The 19,429-nt window shown below is 33.0% G+C and overlaps 1 protein-coding gene across 1 annotated transcript; it reads right to left on the bottom strand.

Moving 5' to 3' along the window:
• Positions 1 to 6,422: 6,422 nt before the first annotated feature.
• On the bottom strand, positions 6,423 to 19,012 carry LOC110671473 (uncharacterized). Its single transcript, XM_021833956.2, has 4 exons — positions 18,861 to 19,012; positions 18,173 to 18,262; positions 15,520 to 15,787; positions 6,423 to 6,937 (listed from the first exon to the last, which is right to left on the bottom strand). The coding sequence occupies exons 1-4, from the start codon at positions 18,901 to 18,903 to the stop codon at positions 6,649 to 6,651; spliced, it is 690 nt and encodes a 229-aa protein (XP_021689648.1). The 5' UTR covers positions 18,904 to 19,012; the 3' UTR covers positions 6,423 to 6,648.
• Positions 19,013 to 19,429: the final 417 nt, after the last annotated feature.

Here is a 19,429-nt window from a genome sequence, read left to right as displayed (position 1 = left end):
AATTATTTTAAGGTACTTAAAAATTTTGATTACTTACAAAATCGTTCATATATTTTGTGCAATGATCTCTATATATTATAACTATTTACAAATAAGCCCTTATATTTTGTAATGATAAACATGTAAGGATTAATTTGTAAATAGTCATAATTATTAAAGTTTGAATTAATTACTTTAAGATCCTTATATTTTTTTAATTACAAATTCATCCTTACATTTTAACAACATGGTGCAAAACATAAATACAATTTAATAGTTAATTTTATAACATTTCACCTTATTAATGAATAATTAATAATTATGAATGGTAATAATGTAAAGTTAACTATAGTAATTATGTTAAAACTTTTAATATGTAATTAACAAATTTTTAATTTGCAAAATTTAAAATTTAAATAATTAAAATTTTTAGTTTTGCCACATCATAAACTATTTTGTTGATAAATCAAAACGTCAAGAACTATTTTGTTTCACATTGAAATTCATGAATGAAGGGCATTTTGTTTGTTTTTTTTAAATTAATGGTAATTTGGCCGGAAAGTTGCATAATAGGTTTTTGAAAATGTCAAGGACTAAATAGGTGGATTTTAGAATTATATGGACTAATATGTAGGCGTGGGACCCTCGAACCTGGTTTAGTATTGTCTTCTCATAACACTACCACAATGCTTAGATATTAATACCATAGAGGTGGAGAAAGAAGTTGCCACCCGGGTAATAACTAGGACAAATTTGTAAGAAGGGATGTGAGTGACAACTTATCCCTTGCAGAGGTCCACTACCCTTATTTTATCATGAGCCCAATGATCTTGGTTTGAGATAGTGGGTACAAGAGAGAGAATGTGTTATGCACCCTCTTTGCTTGGGTTTACCTTAGAATAAAGGCTAGCCTTTACTAATGATTCCTAAAGTCTATCTTATTAATTTTTTTATTAAATTTCTTATGCATACAATTAATGCAAGTCTAAGTTACACACACAAACAATTTAAACAATCAACCATGTTTCATACGCATTGAAGATCCTAACATGCCACATTTCTACATTTAAGAGTTAGATTTACCATTTTTACCTTCTTTCCCTAATTAGCATATTCCTAAGTTAATTTCATTCAAAGTCAATTTACATGTTAAAAGACAAATAAGACATGTTTATACAAAGAACAAAGCATATTATAGCTATTCTATTTTTCATTCACACATAAGAGACCCTAAGGATGCCATGGTTTCTAATCATGCCTATTTAGGTTTTTTATTTATCAAAATTCTCTATATGCCTTGTTAATAAGTCATGTTCCATGCATAAGATTAATTAAGATATTGACAAAGCAATTATAAACATAATTAAACCTATTCTAAAGAAAGAGGGGAGGAGAAAAGAATTAAAATCCCAAAATTAATTATAAAGGCCCTCTGTAAGATAAAATAAAATGAAAAATCATTCTATTACAAAACTCTTGGCCCATTAACCTCATGCAAGAGGCCTTGAATCTCCAAAATGAGTGTTGATCCACAATTTGTATAGACTGTGTCATTCACGGGCTTTTACTTACTCCATGTGTGGACCTTATGCTTTTTATAGACTTGGGCTCATTTTATTTATTTAAACAATTAAAAAAACTTAAAATAATTAACTAATTGATTAGGATAATTGAAAAAAATAAGGATAAGATAAAATTAAAGAATAGAATTTAAATCAAACTAAAATATAGAATACAATTTAAACTAGGACTTCTAAATGGGATGAAATTTGGCCAAGGGTATAACCCTAGACATCTTGCTTCATTCAGTTATTATTGCACCAAAATAAAAGTCATTAAACTCATGCAAAAAAAAAATAAATAAATAAATAAATAAAAGTTAGCATAAGATCTAAATAAATAAAATTAAATTAAACATAAAATTAACATAAAAAACCAAAATTCATTATATAAGGCAGCAAACTTATAGTAACAACTAAAAATAGCAAAACACCTAGAAAAATTATGAAATTTTATGATAATATTCCTAATATATCGTACTAAAATTCAGGAAAAAAAAGTGTGCCTACACAGGTACAAACTTTAAAAAATCATAACTAATTCTAGAAAAATCATTTTTAGGTGATTCAAAAAAGCAAGTCATATGTAAACAACATAAATAATTCATTAAAAATAATATAAGACTTAAAATAATTCATTTTCAAAAGGTAAAAACATAACAAATCCCAAAATTAATTATAAAGGCCCTCTGTAAGATAAAATAAAATGAAAAACTATTCTATTACAAGGCTCTTGGCCCATTAACCTCATGCAAGAGGCCTTGAATCTCCAAAATGAGTGTTGATCCACAATTTGTATAGACTGCGTCATTCACAGGCTTTTACTTACTCCATGTGTGGACCTTATGCTTTTTATGGAATTGAGCTCATTTTATTTATTTAAACAATTAAAAAAACTTAAAATAATTAACTAATTGATTAGGATAATTGAAAAAATAAGGATAAGATAAAATTAAAGAATAGAATTTAAATCAAACTAAATTATAGAATACAATTTAAACTAGGACTTCTAAATGGGATGAAATTTTGCCAAGGGTGTAACCCTAGACATCTTGCTTCATTCAGCTATTATTGCACCAAAATAAAAGTCATTAAACTCATGCAAAAAAATAAATAAATAAAAGTTAGCATCAGATCTAAATAAATAAAATTAAATTAAACATAAAATTAACATAAAAAACCAAAATTCACTATATAGGGCAGCAAACTTATAGGAACAACTAAAAATAGCAAAACACCTAGAAAATTTATGAAATTTTATGATAATATTCCTAATATATCATACTAAAATTCAGAAAAAAAAAGTGTGCCTACACAGGTACAAACTTTAAAAAATCATAACTAATTCTAGAAAAATCATTTTTAGGTGATTCAAAAAAGCAAGTCATATGTAAAAAACACAAATAATTCATTAAAAATAATATAAGAGGTAAAATAATTCATTTTCAAAAGGCAAAAACATAACAAAAGCAAAAAAAAAGGTCATAAGCGTGCATATGGAGTGATTTCGGTGCCCAGTCAAATTTAGCTTATTTTGGTGTTTCAATTTTTAGATCAAAGGCCTTCTAGTACACTCAAAGACACCTTGAAATCATGGAAATTAGATCTAGAGCAATAGAGATGCAATTGGGGGTTAAAAGGGGGCCTAAAGTGAATCTAATATACTAATTGGCTAGGGTTAGCTTTTAGTGAAAAGTGATAGCCAAATGGTGGCTACAATGGAACTTTAGGGAGTGTTCTAATTAATTTAGAAACTTTCCCAAAATGATCCAGTAGATTGAGAGTTCAGTCCTTTAGGATGGGTATTTATAGGAAAACCAAGAGCTAGTGTGATAAGATTAGGTTGATAATGTTTGATTGAAATTAAATTACTCTCTCCCTATCCTTATCTTTGAATTTCAGTTAACTTAAGATAATGGCAGACCAAAATAATTTTATTTTTCTAATTAATTATTATTTAATTAATTTTGAAGATAATAAAGTCTAATTTAATCAAAGCTTACTTCCTATTTTAATTATCCTATCTGAATTGGGCTTGGAGGTGAGGCCTAGTGTGCTTGGTCATTAATCAAGCCTAGTCCATTGCTTCCTTGGCCCTTTAGAAACCTTGGAGACTTTAGTACATGGCTTAATCAAATGGCTCCAGTTTCAAGTCTTGGTCTAAATCAAAATTTCCCTTTTAAAGCACTCTAACCCTATTTTTCACTTTATTAATTTTTAAATAATTTTTAACCATTCTAAATGTCCTTTAAGTATCCCAAAATGTCTCTGAATCCTTTAATTCATCATCATAGGGCTCCTCATAACCTCTACATAGCATGCATTCAAAGGGGTAAAAAATAGGTGTCTGCAGTAGCTTCCACAAAACCTTAGGGACTAATATGTAGATTTTGTAAAACCTTAGGAACTAAATTCTTTGAGATAGAAAACTTTGAAAAGGGCAATTTGGTCATTTTCGCTAAAATTAGTAGTGACTTAATTATAACTCTAACAATAGGTACTAATTTGTAAATTTATTAAAATCTCAATGAGTAAATAGGTTGGTTTTAAAAATATAGGGACTAATATATAGGTTTTATCAAACTTTAGGGTCTAAATTATAAATTATCATTGAAAGAAATAAAAAAAAAAAATTGAAAACAAAACCTAGACTATTGGATTTGATTAAAATTGGATTGAACTGAATTAAGCCATAACTAGAATCGTGGAAGGACCTTGGGAGTCAATTCAGGTTCATACACTCGGTGAATTAGAACTTGCCTATGGCTAGCCTTAAATGTAAGTTCTCCCCTGAATATGTTATTCACACTTTATGAGACTCCCTTGTTAATTAATAAACCTTTATGGTACGTAACTCTTCTTCCTTCTCTTTCTTAGGATAAGTTTACTATAGGTGATGTTAACCTATGGCTTCATTCCAATTGGTTAAGGCAAAAGCCCTAGCATTTTCATAGGTTGGATTAGTAGTTGATTTTTCGTATAGCAGTATGGTTTATGTGGAAATAGAGGTACAAAGAAGTTATGGAGGGTTGTACTCCTGTAGATATTAGATAGAAGTTACCTCCACGATTGGGAGGCTCCCTTAATGGTTGGATTAAAGTTAATGTGGATGGTAGTCTTCATGGTAATCCTAGTCTAGCTAGGGGAGGTGGCCTAATTTAGGATTCTATGGGCCAATAGTTATATGATTGGGTTCCACTCTTATGGTTGAATTATTTGCTATCTGGCAAAAACTTTTTGCTGCCTAAGAAAAGGGTCACCATTAGGTTTTGCTGGACTTTGATTCTTTTTTTTTTTTTTTTTTTTAATTCATCTTATTAACTCACTCCGTCTTATCAACTTTAATGATATATGTTTATTCTGTCATTGTTTTAAGGAAACAAATTTTGCTATAGATGCTACTATTGCTCATTTAGGTCAATACATTGATTATGGTATGGTGGTATGGCCATTTTCCTTCAAGTGTCATGTTATGATTACTTTTTGTTGATGGCATTATTGTGAAAACTTGACTAGACCTATTGATTTGACCGGTTTAATAGGGAACTGATCTAGTTTATCAATCTGATTTTTTTTATGTGAATCGAGGCTGACTAATCGACTCGATCAACTTAGTCGAGTCTAAATAGGGTGTACCATCCTACTAAAATAAAATTTGACAATTTTGACCTTAGATTTCAGGGAATGCATTTTAAAACCTATTGCAATATAAATTACACCATAAATTTGATATATTTTATATATGTCGAAATACAGTCATTAAACATGTCTTACCTAGTGGTTCAATTTACTCATATTTGAACCGCCTGATTTGGTAAAAATTCTCAAAAAAAAAAATCAAAATAATATTTACTCATATAAAATAAATTAAATATATCAAAATAAACATATTTTTGACAAATATGAAGTGATCAATGGCTATGACTTTACCTACGCCCTTTAAGTTCAAGCTCAAAATTTGATCGAGTTTTTAACTTGTATCACCTTTAAAATTCAAATTACCACATAAGAAATAAAAAATAACAGATAAATTTCAATAATTGTCCCTGAACTTATATAGTTGTAACAGTACAGTCCTTTAATTTTAAAATGTAACATAAAACCCCATAAACTTTCAAATTTTACACAGTAAAATTTCTCTGATTTTCAATTACTGATTTTTCAATTAGAAACTGATGTGAATAGCTCCCGCATTGCACTTAGTCAACATTTCTCTCTCATCTCTTATGCAAAGTGTAAAATTATTTTCTTTACACATGGAAAATTATTCTGTCTATAGAGAGAAAAATGACTCAATTTACACATGACTTGAGAGAGAAAAGAAAAATACTGACTAAACTCTATGCTGAAACTATTCAGGTCAGCATCTAATTGAAAAACTATTAATTGAAAGTTAGAGAAATTTTACTATGCAAAATTTAAAAGTTAATGGAGTTTTATGTTACATTTTTAAAATGAGGAACTGTAATGGTAAAACTAAATAAGTTTAAGAACAATTGTCAAAATTTATCCCAAAAATAATCTACCACCAATGAAGCTAATATAAAAAACCATCATCATTATCATCTTTATCTTCTTTTAACACAATCATCTCCTCCCTCATTCCTCTTCATTGACTTCATCACTATCAATCATCTAAGTTTCTTCTTCTTCAGGCCTTACGCATATATTATATTATAAAAAAAATTATAATATATAATATAAAAATTATTGAATGGTATAAAATTAATTTTTTTTTCCAACTAGTTTAATTATAAAAAAATAACCTATTGAATATTTCGATTTCGTTTATGTTCAGTTTTCTGGTTCGATTAAATTAAAGTGCCAAAAATTTCGAATGCTCACCTATATCCCAGATGGACATCTAACAACAAAACCTTTCAATTTGAAGGATCCCCAAATGAAGCCTTTCACATTCCGAGTTTTGTGACCATAAATTTTTTTCCTGCTCCCAGTAGGCTTTTGCATGACGAACTTCATTACAGGCCAAACCATTAAATAATCTCAACTCTCAAGCAGCATTGCGGCTCAAGGAGAAGTGTAGTATAAAACAAAAGTTAATTTGTAATGTATTATAAAATAGAAGGAGCTACAACATTCAAATGTTTATTCAGTCAGACTCAGAGTCATGCCTCCTCTTCTTGTCTTTCTTGTGTTTTTTTCTGTCATCCGAATCATGTGAACGCCGTTTCTCACGCCTTTCACGTTTCTCATTTTTCTTCTCCTTCTCAAGTTTCTTCTCCTCATGCCTCCTCTTCTTTCGGCTGCTTTCACCATCTGATTCATCTTCTCGAGAGTTGCTTGGTAATGAATCAGGCACAGCCTCCTTCACCGGCTCAGGTGAAACTTCCTTGTGTTTAGAAGGAAGTGTACTTGGGTCTTCCCAAGGACGGGGTGCTCTGCAGTAACAGTTCAAGCCAGAAATATAAAGAAAGAGAAACAAGGCTTAGAAACATTAAGAGAGAGAGAGAGAGAGAGAGAGCAAAGTAAATTAAGTTTGATATTGTAAAAGTACGATAGCATCAGTGACCCGACAGCCCAGCTGATATCAACAGCTAGCTATAATCACAAGCAGCAGTACTAGTTGTTACCCCCACATTATTCAATAACACGGTGCAAGACAAACAAAGCCCACCAGTGAAAGCATCTCACAATGGCCCCCCCAAATTTTACCAGGGAATTTGCAACATCAACTCTCCAAGCCACTATCATATATCAGTTATTTGACCTTGACCGTCCCTCTAGATTCTAGAGCAAAAGCATCAACCATCATGGCCATGGTCAATAGAAAGCAGCAAATTCCATGAACAGGTCTCCAAAATTTCTCCAAATAAGGGCTTTAAGAAAACAACTGCATACCCCTTCCCTGCCAACAAGAGATCTTGGTGGGGGATATGCAGTTGGTCAAAGTTAATATATAACGCCTATTATATCATTTATCAACTATAAGCAGTGAAAAGGTGTCTTATGATGGCCGAAAAAATTCAAATTAAATTCCACTGCAAAAACCAAAATAAATAAACAATGATGTCAAATTACATCTTCTGGAAAAGGTAAAATTTGTTTTATCAGTTCTTGCAAATATGTAGATTAACCAAGTTATCAGGCTGCAAAAACAGAGGTAACAAAAACCTTTTACCATTTTTGTAAAAGATTTTTAAACATTGTTTAGAAAAGAAAGTTGCTTGTGAATTTATAAGCAAAAAGACCCTGAAATTTACAGGATGAAGAGATAAATCTCTTGCCAAAAGCTGTCCAACCAGAAAATACTTCAGGCTCAGTCATTAGACCCACACATCAAAGAAATTTCACAAGGCAATCCTACTCTGGAATCAATTTTATAAGGACCATGGACAGGATGAAAATAATTATATACTTGCTATGTGCAGAATTTGTCTGGGAAATGTCAAGGTTATATCAAGAAAATGGCATATTGACAGTTAATACAAACCACTGCATGTCTATGCATAACAAGTTCCTAAAGCAAACCAAACCAAACCTTAAAAATTTCTTAAGAAAGAAGTTAAAAGAGTTACATAGATATACAAATATCCATGGACAAGTCAAATGAATTGAATCTCAAATCCATGGCAGGCTTGAATATAATGGAACTTAGTAACTGAAGACAAATGGTAGACATTTGGCACTATTCTAAGTGTTATGGAAAGTCAATCACTATGTTATGGAAAGTCAATCACTATGTTATGAAAAGTCAATCACTATATTATTTCTCTGTATATTCTGTATTCTGTATTCCTATTTAGGATTTCTTCCTAATTAGTAGAACACAATTATAGGAATCAATTGTATATATATACCCATGTACAGATTAATTGAAATCAATAAGAATAATCTCTTTCTACATGGTATCAGAGCAGGTCATCAATCTAGGGTAACTATTTGTTCTCACTACGCAGCTTAGGAGAGACCTTGGTCGCCGACCGGCCGTTTCGACCCCGATCAACATTGCCGGCGTCGCCTCAACCCCCTCATTCCACCACTGTGTGCTATTGCCTGATCCAGTATACCATTAAAGGACTTCTGAGGTTTAGCTCTTAGATCCTATTTCGGTATTTGCTTTTGTGATTTTGGGTTCTTTTCTGCTATAAGCAATTTGGATTAGCGTTTCGGTTAGTTTTCTTTGTCTCAACAAATGGCAGACAATAAGAATGTTATTTCTGATGTGATTCCCGTGATGACTAAGATCACGGAACACAAACTTAATGGTTCGAATTACCTGGAGTGGAGTAAGACTGTTAGGATCTATTTGCAAAACATTGATAAGGATGATCACCTTACTAAAGATCCACCCACTATGATACACGACAAACTTGGCTAAGGGAGGATGCTCGGTGCAGCTTCGGAACTCGATTCATAGTGAGGTAATTAGTTTAATTAATCACTGTGAATTTGTTAAGGAATTGATGGATACTTAGATTTTCTGTATTCTGGTAAAGGGAATATCTCCCGTATTTATGATGTTTGTAAGGCATTCTACCGTGCTGAGAAAGAGGATAAGTCTCTCACGGCTTATTTTATGGATTTTAAACAGGTATATGAGGAACTTAATGTATTGTTGCCTTTTAGTCCTGATGTGAAAGTTCAGCAGGCTCAACGGGAGCAACTGGCTGTTATGAGTTTTCTTGCAGACCTTCCTTCAGAGTATGAGACTGCTAAATCTCAGATTCTCTCCAGTTCTGAGATTTCCTCTTTGCATAAAACGTTCACACGGGTTCTTTGTACAGAGAGTACTCAATCTTCACAGCCTGCCAGTAGTGTTCTTATTAGCCGTAATCCAAATGGACAACAGGGTAATAGAAGAGGAAGTAGAGGAGGAATTACAGGCAACAGAAATAATCAGCGTAATGGAGAGGCTAGTTCTAATCAGGACTCAAGAGGAGTCATTTTTTATTATTGCCATGAGCCTGGCCATACAAAATATAATTGTCCGCAACTTCAGAGGAAAAATCAGCGATCACAGATAGCAAATGTGGCAGCAAAGAATTATACAGTATCTTCCTCTGAGAAAACTATTTTGGTATCTGCAGAGGATTTTGCACAATTTTCCCAGTATCAGGCATCTCTAAAGCCTACTAGTTCCCCTGTCACTGCGATCGCCGAGTCAGGTAAATCCACTACATGCCTTGTGTCTTCTTCATCCAAATGGGTTATTGATTCTGGTGCGACAGATCACATGACAGGTAATTCTAGTCTTCTATCTGCTTTTCAGTCTAATCTCACTTCCTCTACTGTTACTTTAGCTTATGGTTCTACTTCTTGTGTCATGGGTTCTAGAACTGCGAACCCGATTTCGTCAATTTCTTTGTCTTCTGTTTTGTGCTTACCAAAATTCTCTTTCAATCTACTTTCTATTAGTAAACTTACTCGTACCTTAAATTGTTCTGTTTCCTTTTTTCCTGACCAGTGTTTGTTTCAAAATCTTACGATGAAGCAGATTATTGATAGAGGGCGCGAGTCAGGTGGTCTCTACATTCTGGAAAATCATGTACCGCGGTCACTTGTTTGCTCCAGTACCTTAACACCTCTTGAAGCTCATTGTAGATTGGGTCATCCTTCTTTGTCTACCATGAAGAAGCCGTGTCCTCAATTTCAGTCTTTGTCAGTACTAGAATGTGAGTCGTGTCAGTTTGCAAAACATCATCATTTGCCTTCTGTGTCTAGAGTCAATAAACGGGCTTCATCCCTTTTTGAGTTAGTTCATTCTGATGTTTGGGGTCCTTGTTCTGTTACATCTAAAACTGGATTTCGTTATTTTGTTACTTTTGTTGATGATTACTCTCGTGTTACCTAGTTATATTTAATGAAGAATCGTTCTGAGTTGTTTTCTATCTTTTGTGCCTTTTGTAATGAAATCAAAACTCAATTTAATATTTCTGTGCGCATATTAAGAAGTGACAATGCCAAAGAATACTTTTCAGCACAATTTCAGTCTTATATGACACAAAATGGCATTCTTCATCAGTCTTCCTGTGTGGATACCCCATTCCAAAATGGCGTGGCCGAAAGAAAAAATCGGCATCTTCTTGAGGTAACTCGTGCTTTTCTTTTTCAGATGAAAGTACCTAAACACTTTTGGGCGAATGCAGTTTCTACGGCATATTTTTTGATCAATCGTATGCCGTCTTCTGCCCTTAATGGGGATATTCCTTATACTGCTTTGTTTCCTACAAAATCTTTGTTCCCTGTTGAACCCTGTATTTTGTTGTACCTGTTTTGTGCGTGATGTTTGTCCACAGGTTACTAAATTGGATCCAAAATCTCTCAAATGTGTCTTTCTTGGGTACTCCCGGCTCTAAAAAGGATACCGTTGTTTCTCTCCTACTCTTAATCGTTATCTTGTTTCAGCAGATGTCACATTTTTTGAATCCACTCCATTTTTTCCTCCATCATCTGTGTATGAGAGTCAGGGGGAGGAGGATGATCTCTTAATATATACTGTCCAACCAATGTCTAGTCCTCTCCCACAGCCTGTTCCTTCTGTCTCTAGACCTACTCGACCTCCCGTTGTTCATGTTTATTCCAGGAGATTGGAGATTCCTGACTCAGATCCTCCACCAGCTACTTCGTTGGGAGATTCTGTACCTCATACTGATCATGATTCTGATCTAGACTTACCCATTGCTCTTCGTAAAGGTAAACGTTCATGTACTTACCCTATCTCTTCTTTTGTTTCTTATAATCAATTGTCTTCTTGTTCTCGGTGTTTTGTTACTTCTTTAGACTCTGTTCCTATCCCTAATACTGTTGGTGAGGCACTGTCTCATCCTGGCTGGTGTGATGCTATGAAAGAGGAAATAGAGGCTTTAGATACTAATGGTACATGAGAACTATTACCTTTGCACACTGGTAAGAAAGCTATTGGTTGCAAATGGGTATTTACAGTAAAGGTAAATCCTGATGGTTCTGTGGCTAGGTTAAAAGCACGCCTTGTAGCAAAAGGATATGCTCAGACATATGTGGTTGATTACTCTGATACTTTTTCTCCTGTAGCTAAACTTACTTCTATTCGCTTGTTTATCTCTTTAGCAGCTATATATGATTGGCCCCTGCATCAATTGGATATCAAGAATGCTTTCCTTCATGGTGATCTTCAGGAGAAGGTGTATATGGAGCAATCACCTGGGTTTGTTGCTCAGGGGGAGTTGGGTAAAGTTTGTAGGCTTCGGAAGTTTGTTTATGGCTTGAAACAAGGTCCTAGGGCATGGTTTGGGAGATTCAGTGAAGCAGTACAGGAATTTGGTATGCAAAAGAGTAAGTGTGATCACTCAGTATTTTATAGGCAATCTGAGGCTGGTCTAATTCTCTTGGTAGTCTATGTGGATGACATTGTCATCATTGGGAGTGACTCTGTACTTGCCCTATCTCTTCTTTTGTTTCTTATAATCAATTGTCTTCTTGTTCTCGGTGTTTTGTTACTTCTTTAGACTCTGTTCCTATCCCTAATCATCATGGTGAGGCAATTGTCTCATCCCGGGCCGTGTAATGCTATGAAAGAGGAAATAGAGGCTTTAGATACTAATGGTACATGAGAACTATTGCCTTTGCCCACTGGTAAGAAAACTATTGGTTGCAAATGGGTATTTACAGTAAAGGTAAATCCTGATGGTTCTGTAGCTAGGTTAAAAGCATGCTTTGTAGCAAAAGGATATGCTCAGACATATGTGGTTGATTACTCTGATACTTTTTCTCCTGTAGCTAAACTTATTTCTATTCGCTTGTTTATCTCTTTAGCAGCTACATATGATTGGCCCCTGCATCAATTGGATATCAAGAATGCTTTCTTTCATGGTGATCTTCAGGAGGAGGTGTATATGGAGCAATCACCTGGGTTTGTTGCTCAGGGAGAGTTGGGTAAAGTTTGTAGGCTTCGGAAGTCTCTTTATGGCTTGAAACAAAGTCCTAGGGCATGGTTTGGGAGATTCAGTGAAGCAGTACAGGAATATGGCATGCAAAAGAGTAAGTGTGATCACTCAGTATTTTATAGGCAATCTGAGGCTGGTCTAATTCTCTTGGTAGTCTATGTGGATGACATTGTCATCACTGGGAGTGACTCTGCAGGTATTTCATCTCTTAAAACCTTACTCCAAACTCGCCTGCACCAAAGACTTGGGATTGTTAAAGTATTTCTTGGGTATCGAAGTTATGAGAAGTAAGAAGGGTATTTTCTTGTCTCAAAGAAAATATGTCCTCGATTTATTGACAGAGACAGGAAAATTAGGTGCTAAGCCTTGTAGCGTACCAATGACTCCAACTTTACAACTGTTAGCAGGGGATAGTGAGTTGTCAGAGAGATACAGGAGATTGGTAGGAAAATTGAACTACCTTACAGTCACTCGTCCTGACATTGCTTATGCCGTTAGTGTGGTAAGTCAGTTTATGTCTTCCCCAACTGTTGCTCATTGGGAAGCCTTGAAACAAATCTTGTGTTATCTGAAGAGCGTTCCAGGAAGAGGTTTGTTATATGGTAATCATGGGCATTTGAATGTTGAATGTTTTTCAGATGCAGACTGGGCTGGATCTAAGGTTGACAGGAGGTCAACTACTGAATATTGTGTTTTTATTGGAGCAAATTTGGTGTCTTGGAGATGCAAGAAGCAGAGTGTAGTTTCTCGATCTAGTGCTGAATCCGAATACAGAGCCATGGCACAATCAGTATGTGAGGTAATGTGGATACTTCAATTACTAGATGAGACAGGTTTTAAGACCTCCCTACCTGCGAAATTGTGGTGTGATAATCAAGCTGCTCTTCATATTGCTTCTAATCCGGTGTTTCATGAGCGGACCAAACATATTGAGATTGATTGTCACTTTATTCGTGAAAAGATTCAACAACAGATCATCTCAACATGACACATCAAAACTGGAGAGCAGTTAAGAGATATTTTTACAAAAGCTCTGAATGGAGCTAGGATTGACTACATTTGTAACAAGTTGGGCATGATTAACATCTATACTCCAACTTGAGGGGGAGTGTTATGGAAAGTCAATCACTATGTTATGGAAAGTCAATCACTATATTATTTCTCTCAGATATTCTCAGATTCTCAGATTCCTATTTAGGATTTCTTCCTAATTAGTAGAACACAATTATAGGAATCAATTGTATATATAATTATATATATACCCATGTACAGATTAATTGAAATCAATAAGAATAATCTCTTTCTACACTAACCAATCCCTCCCGTGTCAATAAGGTCGCTCTGTATACTTCTTTTAATATCTATTTAGAGTTCTTAGTTTATTAAATGTGTAAATTTGGTTTATAAGAAACAAATAATTAAATTTGCTATACTCTTAAATTTTGATGTAATTTACAACACAACTCAACTCGACTAAGTTTTATCTCAAAAATTTATTGGGGTCGGCTATATGGATTCTCTTTCTCTACTCTAAATGATTTTAGGTTAAATCCTCGGAAATGTGTAATACTTCTAGGTCAGGTGTACTACTTTCTACCAAGTCAGTTTAGGTCTACCCCTTCTTTTCTTTCTATCCTCAAATCCAATGTGTTCTACTTGTCTAACTAGAGTCTCCCTATGTCTACGCTTCATATGATCAAATCACCTCAATCTCTCTTCTTTCAACTTATCCTCAATTGGCATCACTCCTACCTTTTCTCTCTCTAATACTCTCATTACGGACTCTATTTAATCTAGTATGACCATTTATCCACCTTAACATTCTTATCTCCGCAACTCTCATCTTAGACACATACGGCTCCTTCATTTACAATATATTTAATTTATTTTAATAATTAAAAAAGATTTTAAAAGAATATGCATATACATTATTTTTATATACCAAACCTATTACCATAAGAATAATGTTAGGCTTTTTTTAGATGGGTTAATACTTTTTACTTAATTTAACCAGTACTACTATTATCGTCTTTTATAACTAAACTCTACAATCAAATATTTTTATTATCAAAGTTTATTTTATTTTGTATTATAATAAGTAAATAATAAAATATTATAACATTAATAATAATTGGTCTTAAACTAAACAATATACAAATAACTAATATGCAATATAATGAATGACTAATATTTTATTTCAGTTGAATTGACTAAATGATTTTAATACTTATTGATAGATAATAGTTTTGTATAATATTTTATATTATTATAAAACAGAATTGGATCCGTTTTCGATATAAATAATTTTCCATTTATTAATCATATTAACATGATAAATATTAAAAAAAAAATGCACAGCATCGCGCAGGCCTCCGAAGCTTGTTATTTCCTAAATAATAGAAACCTAAACTTCCTAATAGAAATTTTACACAGAAAATATCAACTAAAGATCTTAATTTCACAATTAAAAATATCAAAATAATTCTTAAATCTAATTTTACTTATCTGTATCAGTAGGACTCCCACAACCTAAACTTTGAATAAGCAAAAGAGGCTCTCTCAATATTTACTATAGGAGTACAACACTAATTTAATATCAATTCTGTTATAAGGAATTGGAGATAAAATCAGACTTCCTTTCAGATCAGTCCCAGACCATCATATTGGAGCCTAAAGCCACTAACATCTTCTGTTAGGTGGCATAACCCATGGACCATCTTGAAACTACGACAGTGTACAAATCCAAAGACGTTGAAATGGAGTATATCCAAAAGCTTGCTAAATGTTACCAAGAAGATAAAAAGATAACAAGCACTTGATCAATTATAATTAGAAAAGCAACCAATCGAAAGAGGACTATGTCACCACAAAAGGTTGACTTGATGCACCACAATCCCTTAAAAAGGTGCACTTATGGCCATAAGACATTTTTTGTTGTTGAACCTAGAAAGCTGGCTGAGGGTCAAGTGCAAGTTTATTGTATCACTGATACCACTAATACTTATTATAATCTATCATGCAAGTCGGGATATTATTAACTCATAATTTGATGACAATGACAATGACTAGAGCTCCATGGGATGTACAAAAATAAATACCTTGAGAAACCAAGACCATGGACACGTGCAGCTTCAGCATGCCCCGCTCCCAAATCCTCTGCTGTAGAGCTTCGCTTCACAAGTTCAGAAAACTCATGTTTATCAAGTCGATTTCCTTGAGGCCGGCTAGCACGCTTTGGAGCTAAACCAAGTGCCTCCCTCATGGACTGCTCCTCCTCTTCCTTAATTCTTTTTATCTCTTCTTTTAAAGCATCTTTACTTGAACTCTCAGAATTTTTGTCCCTGGTGTACCAGTGCAGATCTTTCCCTGCAAATAATGAAGGAAAAAGACAAAACATTCTTACTCATAGATCTCATGTTCTCCTAGCAGTGAGAAAAAAATTAGATTAATGGCACTCCAAAACCTAAAGAATTTAAGACAAAAAGTTACACAAAACGTGGAAATGAAACTAATTTTACAGAACCAGCCAAATAGATTACAGATTGTTTTAGGTCAAGCCATTAGGCCCACAAATTAAAGAAACTTGTATGTACTACCAAGTAATTAACCTTTCTGTAATCAATGTTTCCAAGAATGCGGACACAATAATAAAATGGCCAAACAGACAAAAACCAGATAGCAAAACCCTTCATGGATCTATTAACCATAAAACTCAAAGAAATGTATCAAAAAATAGAAAGAAGAATGATTATAGTAGTATTTTAAAACAAATTCATTTTCTAAATGCATCCTTTTCTGCAGAATATACTATAGAAACACAGACAGCAAGAAATTGGGATTAGTTTTTCCATTGTCAATTACAAGGTTAAAGCATCAGAGAAGTAAAAAATTGAGTGACAGAGGTTTCAAAGACACCCTTTAGCATAGAGAGAGAGAGAGAGAGAGAGAGAGAGAGAGAGAGAACTATTCAATTTTTCAAACCATAAACCTCAATTGTGCATTTATTAAGATAGTTATCGATGTATTCATTTTAAGGGGAAACATAGTAACTTTTCCCTCAATTTTTCTTGAGTTCAATAATTCCCATAATACTTTAAAAGAAGTTGCATAAATGTTTCCTCAATATACCAGAATTCAAGAAAAGATGATAAGCAGAGTGACAAGCACACCATTGTGAATATGTTCTATATCTCAGCTCATAATAGTGTTGAAAAGAACTGTAAATAAAACCTCCAAGTAGGTAGAATTGAAAAAGGCAAAAAAAATGCAGGCATTATGCGCCCTCTTATCTATATCCCAAATATCCGACAGTTCCATCAAAGAAAAGCATAAAAAGTACAAATATGCCAAAGATTACAGAATGCCCTAATTTAACTTTCATCTCTCAAGAAAGCCACAGAGGTAAAAAAAAAAAAAATGAAGAACACACACACACACACACAAACAAAAACAAAGACAAAGGGGCAAAAGAATCTGAAAGAAAACAAATACTGACAAAATGAGGAAACATAGTTGAGTAAAATACCAATGCAACATATGGTAAATGCAAGAAATCTTAAAAATAAAAAAGAAACAGATAAATGTCAAGTCAGCTGCCAAGACAATTCTGTTCAATCAAACCTTGCTGCTACTTTACATATAATTTCCAATTAACAAAATATTAGGTTCACTACATTGCCAAAGGTAAATAAAGAAGGGGACTTGGAACATCAAGGAGCATGAAAAAAAAGCTCTGCTTTATAAAAGTAGAGCTAACATTGGACATCACCACGTCTTCCTCAATATCCAACTTGTACCCTTGGCTGATCAAACAATAATTCTTCTATGACAACCAAGAAAACTCCTACTTTGCAGTACACAATGTTGGTTGAAGTTAAACATTTAGGACTCATCCAAATTACTCAGCCATTGGTTTTTACAATAATGGAAGCATCATTTTCTGGGAACATTTAGCACCTTCACCAGGGCACAATGATTCACAAAAATGATGCACAAAAGTATATCTCAACCACTCCATATATAGAAATGTAAAACTAGAACACTGATAGAGAGATGCTCTAAAATTTCCATCTAAAAATTGTTTCAATAAAAACATATATTCTTACACGGAAAATATGTAAATATCAAATTTGGTTCATTAAAATTTGCTAAGACAGTGCTAAAGTATATAAGATTGATTAGAAATCAAAAAGTATCTCTTGGCAGTATAATTATCATTTCCAATGTGATTTTCAACTGACCCCTAAGTTATTGGTAATAATCATCCGCCATCCACTTAAGCAGAAACATGACCAAAACAAAAATAATGAAAGATGCCAAAAAAAGAAAAACAAGCTTAAAACCTCCTATTGTACAAGAGCTATTTATATGTAATTTTAACTGAACTATAATTCTTTATACTAAATGACAGAAAAGGTAACCAGAAAATACTGATTATATATATATATATATATATATATATATAGAGAGAGAGAGAGAGAGAGAGAGAGAGAGAGAGAGAGAGTAGTTCCCAACCTCCTCTTAACTTAGGAATAATGTCAAGAATGTAGAATAAAATAAAAGAGGATTTGTAGAAAAAGGGAATTTATTTTAGAAAAACCAGCCACAAGGTGCACAATTCCTAAATTCTTCTTGCAATTCTAGAGAGAGGCAAACACAGTATACAACCAAGAACTGTAGAGCGCATTATGTAACAGCAAAACAGAAAATTCCAACGCTGAAACTGTAAACATTGTTAGGGCCAGAGCATACCTTTTTGCCATCTTCCAACAGCGGCCTTAATACTGTGACCAAGATAATTCTCCCGATGTTTATCAACCTTAACATCATCCCAGCTAAATTCTGCACATAATAAACATATAATTGTTACAAGGCACATATCTATTCACTAAAATCTTCCCAATAAAATTCCGCATATATAAAAATTTAGTTAAACAATTTAACATGGTTGATGTAAGTAAACATCCAAATTGTCCACTGCAACACACAGAAGATATCTTATGCAATTAACTAAGACCCATCATTTGAAACTCATAAAAGTAACTAATCATTACCTCTCCACCAAACAATTTTTAAAAAATAATTAAATCATCTACCGCTACTACTAGTAGTATTTTGCAAAAAAAAAAAAAAAATCATTAAAAATGACCCAGAGGAATCCTAATTAAATTGAATGAGGAGCTGCTAAGAACTTGTGACTAAAACAGCTAAACAGATTCAGATAATCATTGTTAAATGAACCATTTATCACATCAACAAATAGTTCACTTTCGTTTTATTCAAATATCAAGATTTGACCTAAATAAGGCTGGGTTTCCTCCTAACGATCACAATAATTCGACGAAAAGAAAATAAAATTCAATCTAGAATCACGACAATTCAATAATATTCCAATTGAATTCACGATATAAATACAGAGAGAGTGCGGAAGAGCGCTTACGATCTCGGCCGCCGCGGACGCCACCTCTGGTCGGATGATACATCGTTGCTGCTTTTGACTCACTCGAAGGCCGAAGGAAGAAAATTAACACGGCAATGATTTTTTTTTTGGCTGAATACCTAATTTGCCCTGATATATGCTAATAAATACAGTCACCACCTGAATTTTTTTTTTCTGTGGTCCGTACTATTTTACAGGGGTAAAGGATAAAATTAAAAAAAATGATTAATTCTCTTTAATGTTTTAAATGTAATAAATAATTTTAAATAAAATAAAAAATTAAATATAATTATTATTTAAAAATAAAAAAAATAAATTTAAATTTATATAAAAATAGATATGATAATTATTAAATTAAATATTTATATAAATATATATATAATTAATTTTAATATATATAATAAATAAATAAATTTAAATATAAATATTTAATATAACATTTATTAAACCCATTTTTATATCAGTTTGAATTCACAATAGGCATACGCTTTCTTAAATTGTTTACTTTACACGTTGTGTTTGCCCTGAAACTTTTCTTCTTACATCCTTAAGCCATTTTAACTCCTTTT

Source organism: Hevea brasiliensis, chromosome 14, assembly GCF_030052815.1.
Source record: "Hevea brasiliensis isolate MT/VB/25A 57/8 chromosome 14, ASM3005281v1, whole genome shotgun sequence".
In the NCBI taxonomy this organism is placed as follows: Eukaryota; Viridiplantae; Streptophyta; class Magnoliopsida; order Malpighiales; family Euphorbiaceae; genus Hevea; species Hevea brasiliensis.
This window is presented reverse-complemented; position numbering and strand designations above follow the sequence as displayed.

Excerpts from the sequence above, each read along its gene's own strand:
- LOC110671473 (XM_021833956.2), bottom strand. The coding sequence starts at position 18,903 with ATGTATCATCCGACCAGAGGTGGCGTCCGCGGCGGCCGAGATC. Across the intron at positions 15,788-18,172 it reads TGTTGGAAGATGGCAAAAAG|GGAAAGATCTGCACTGGTAC; the intron begins GTATGCTCTGGC and ends CATTATTTGCAG. Across the intron at positions 6,938-15,519 it reads CATGGTCTTGGTTTCTCAAG|AGCACCCCGTCCTTGGGAAG; the intron begins GTATTTATTTTT and ends CTGTTACTGCAG.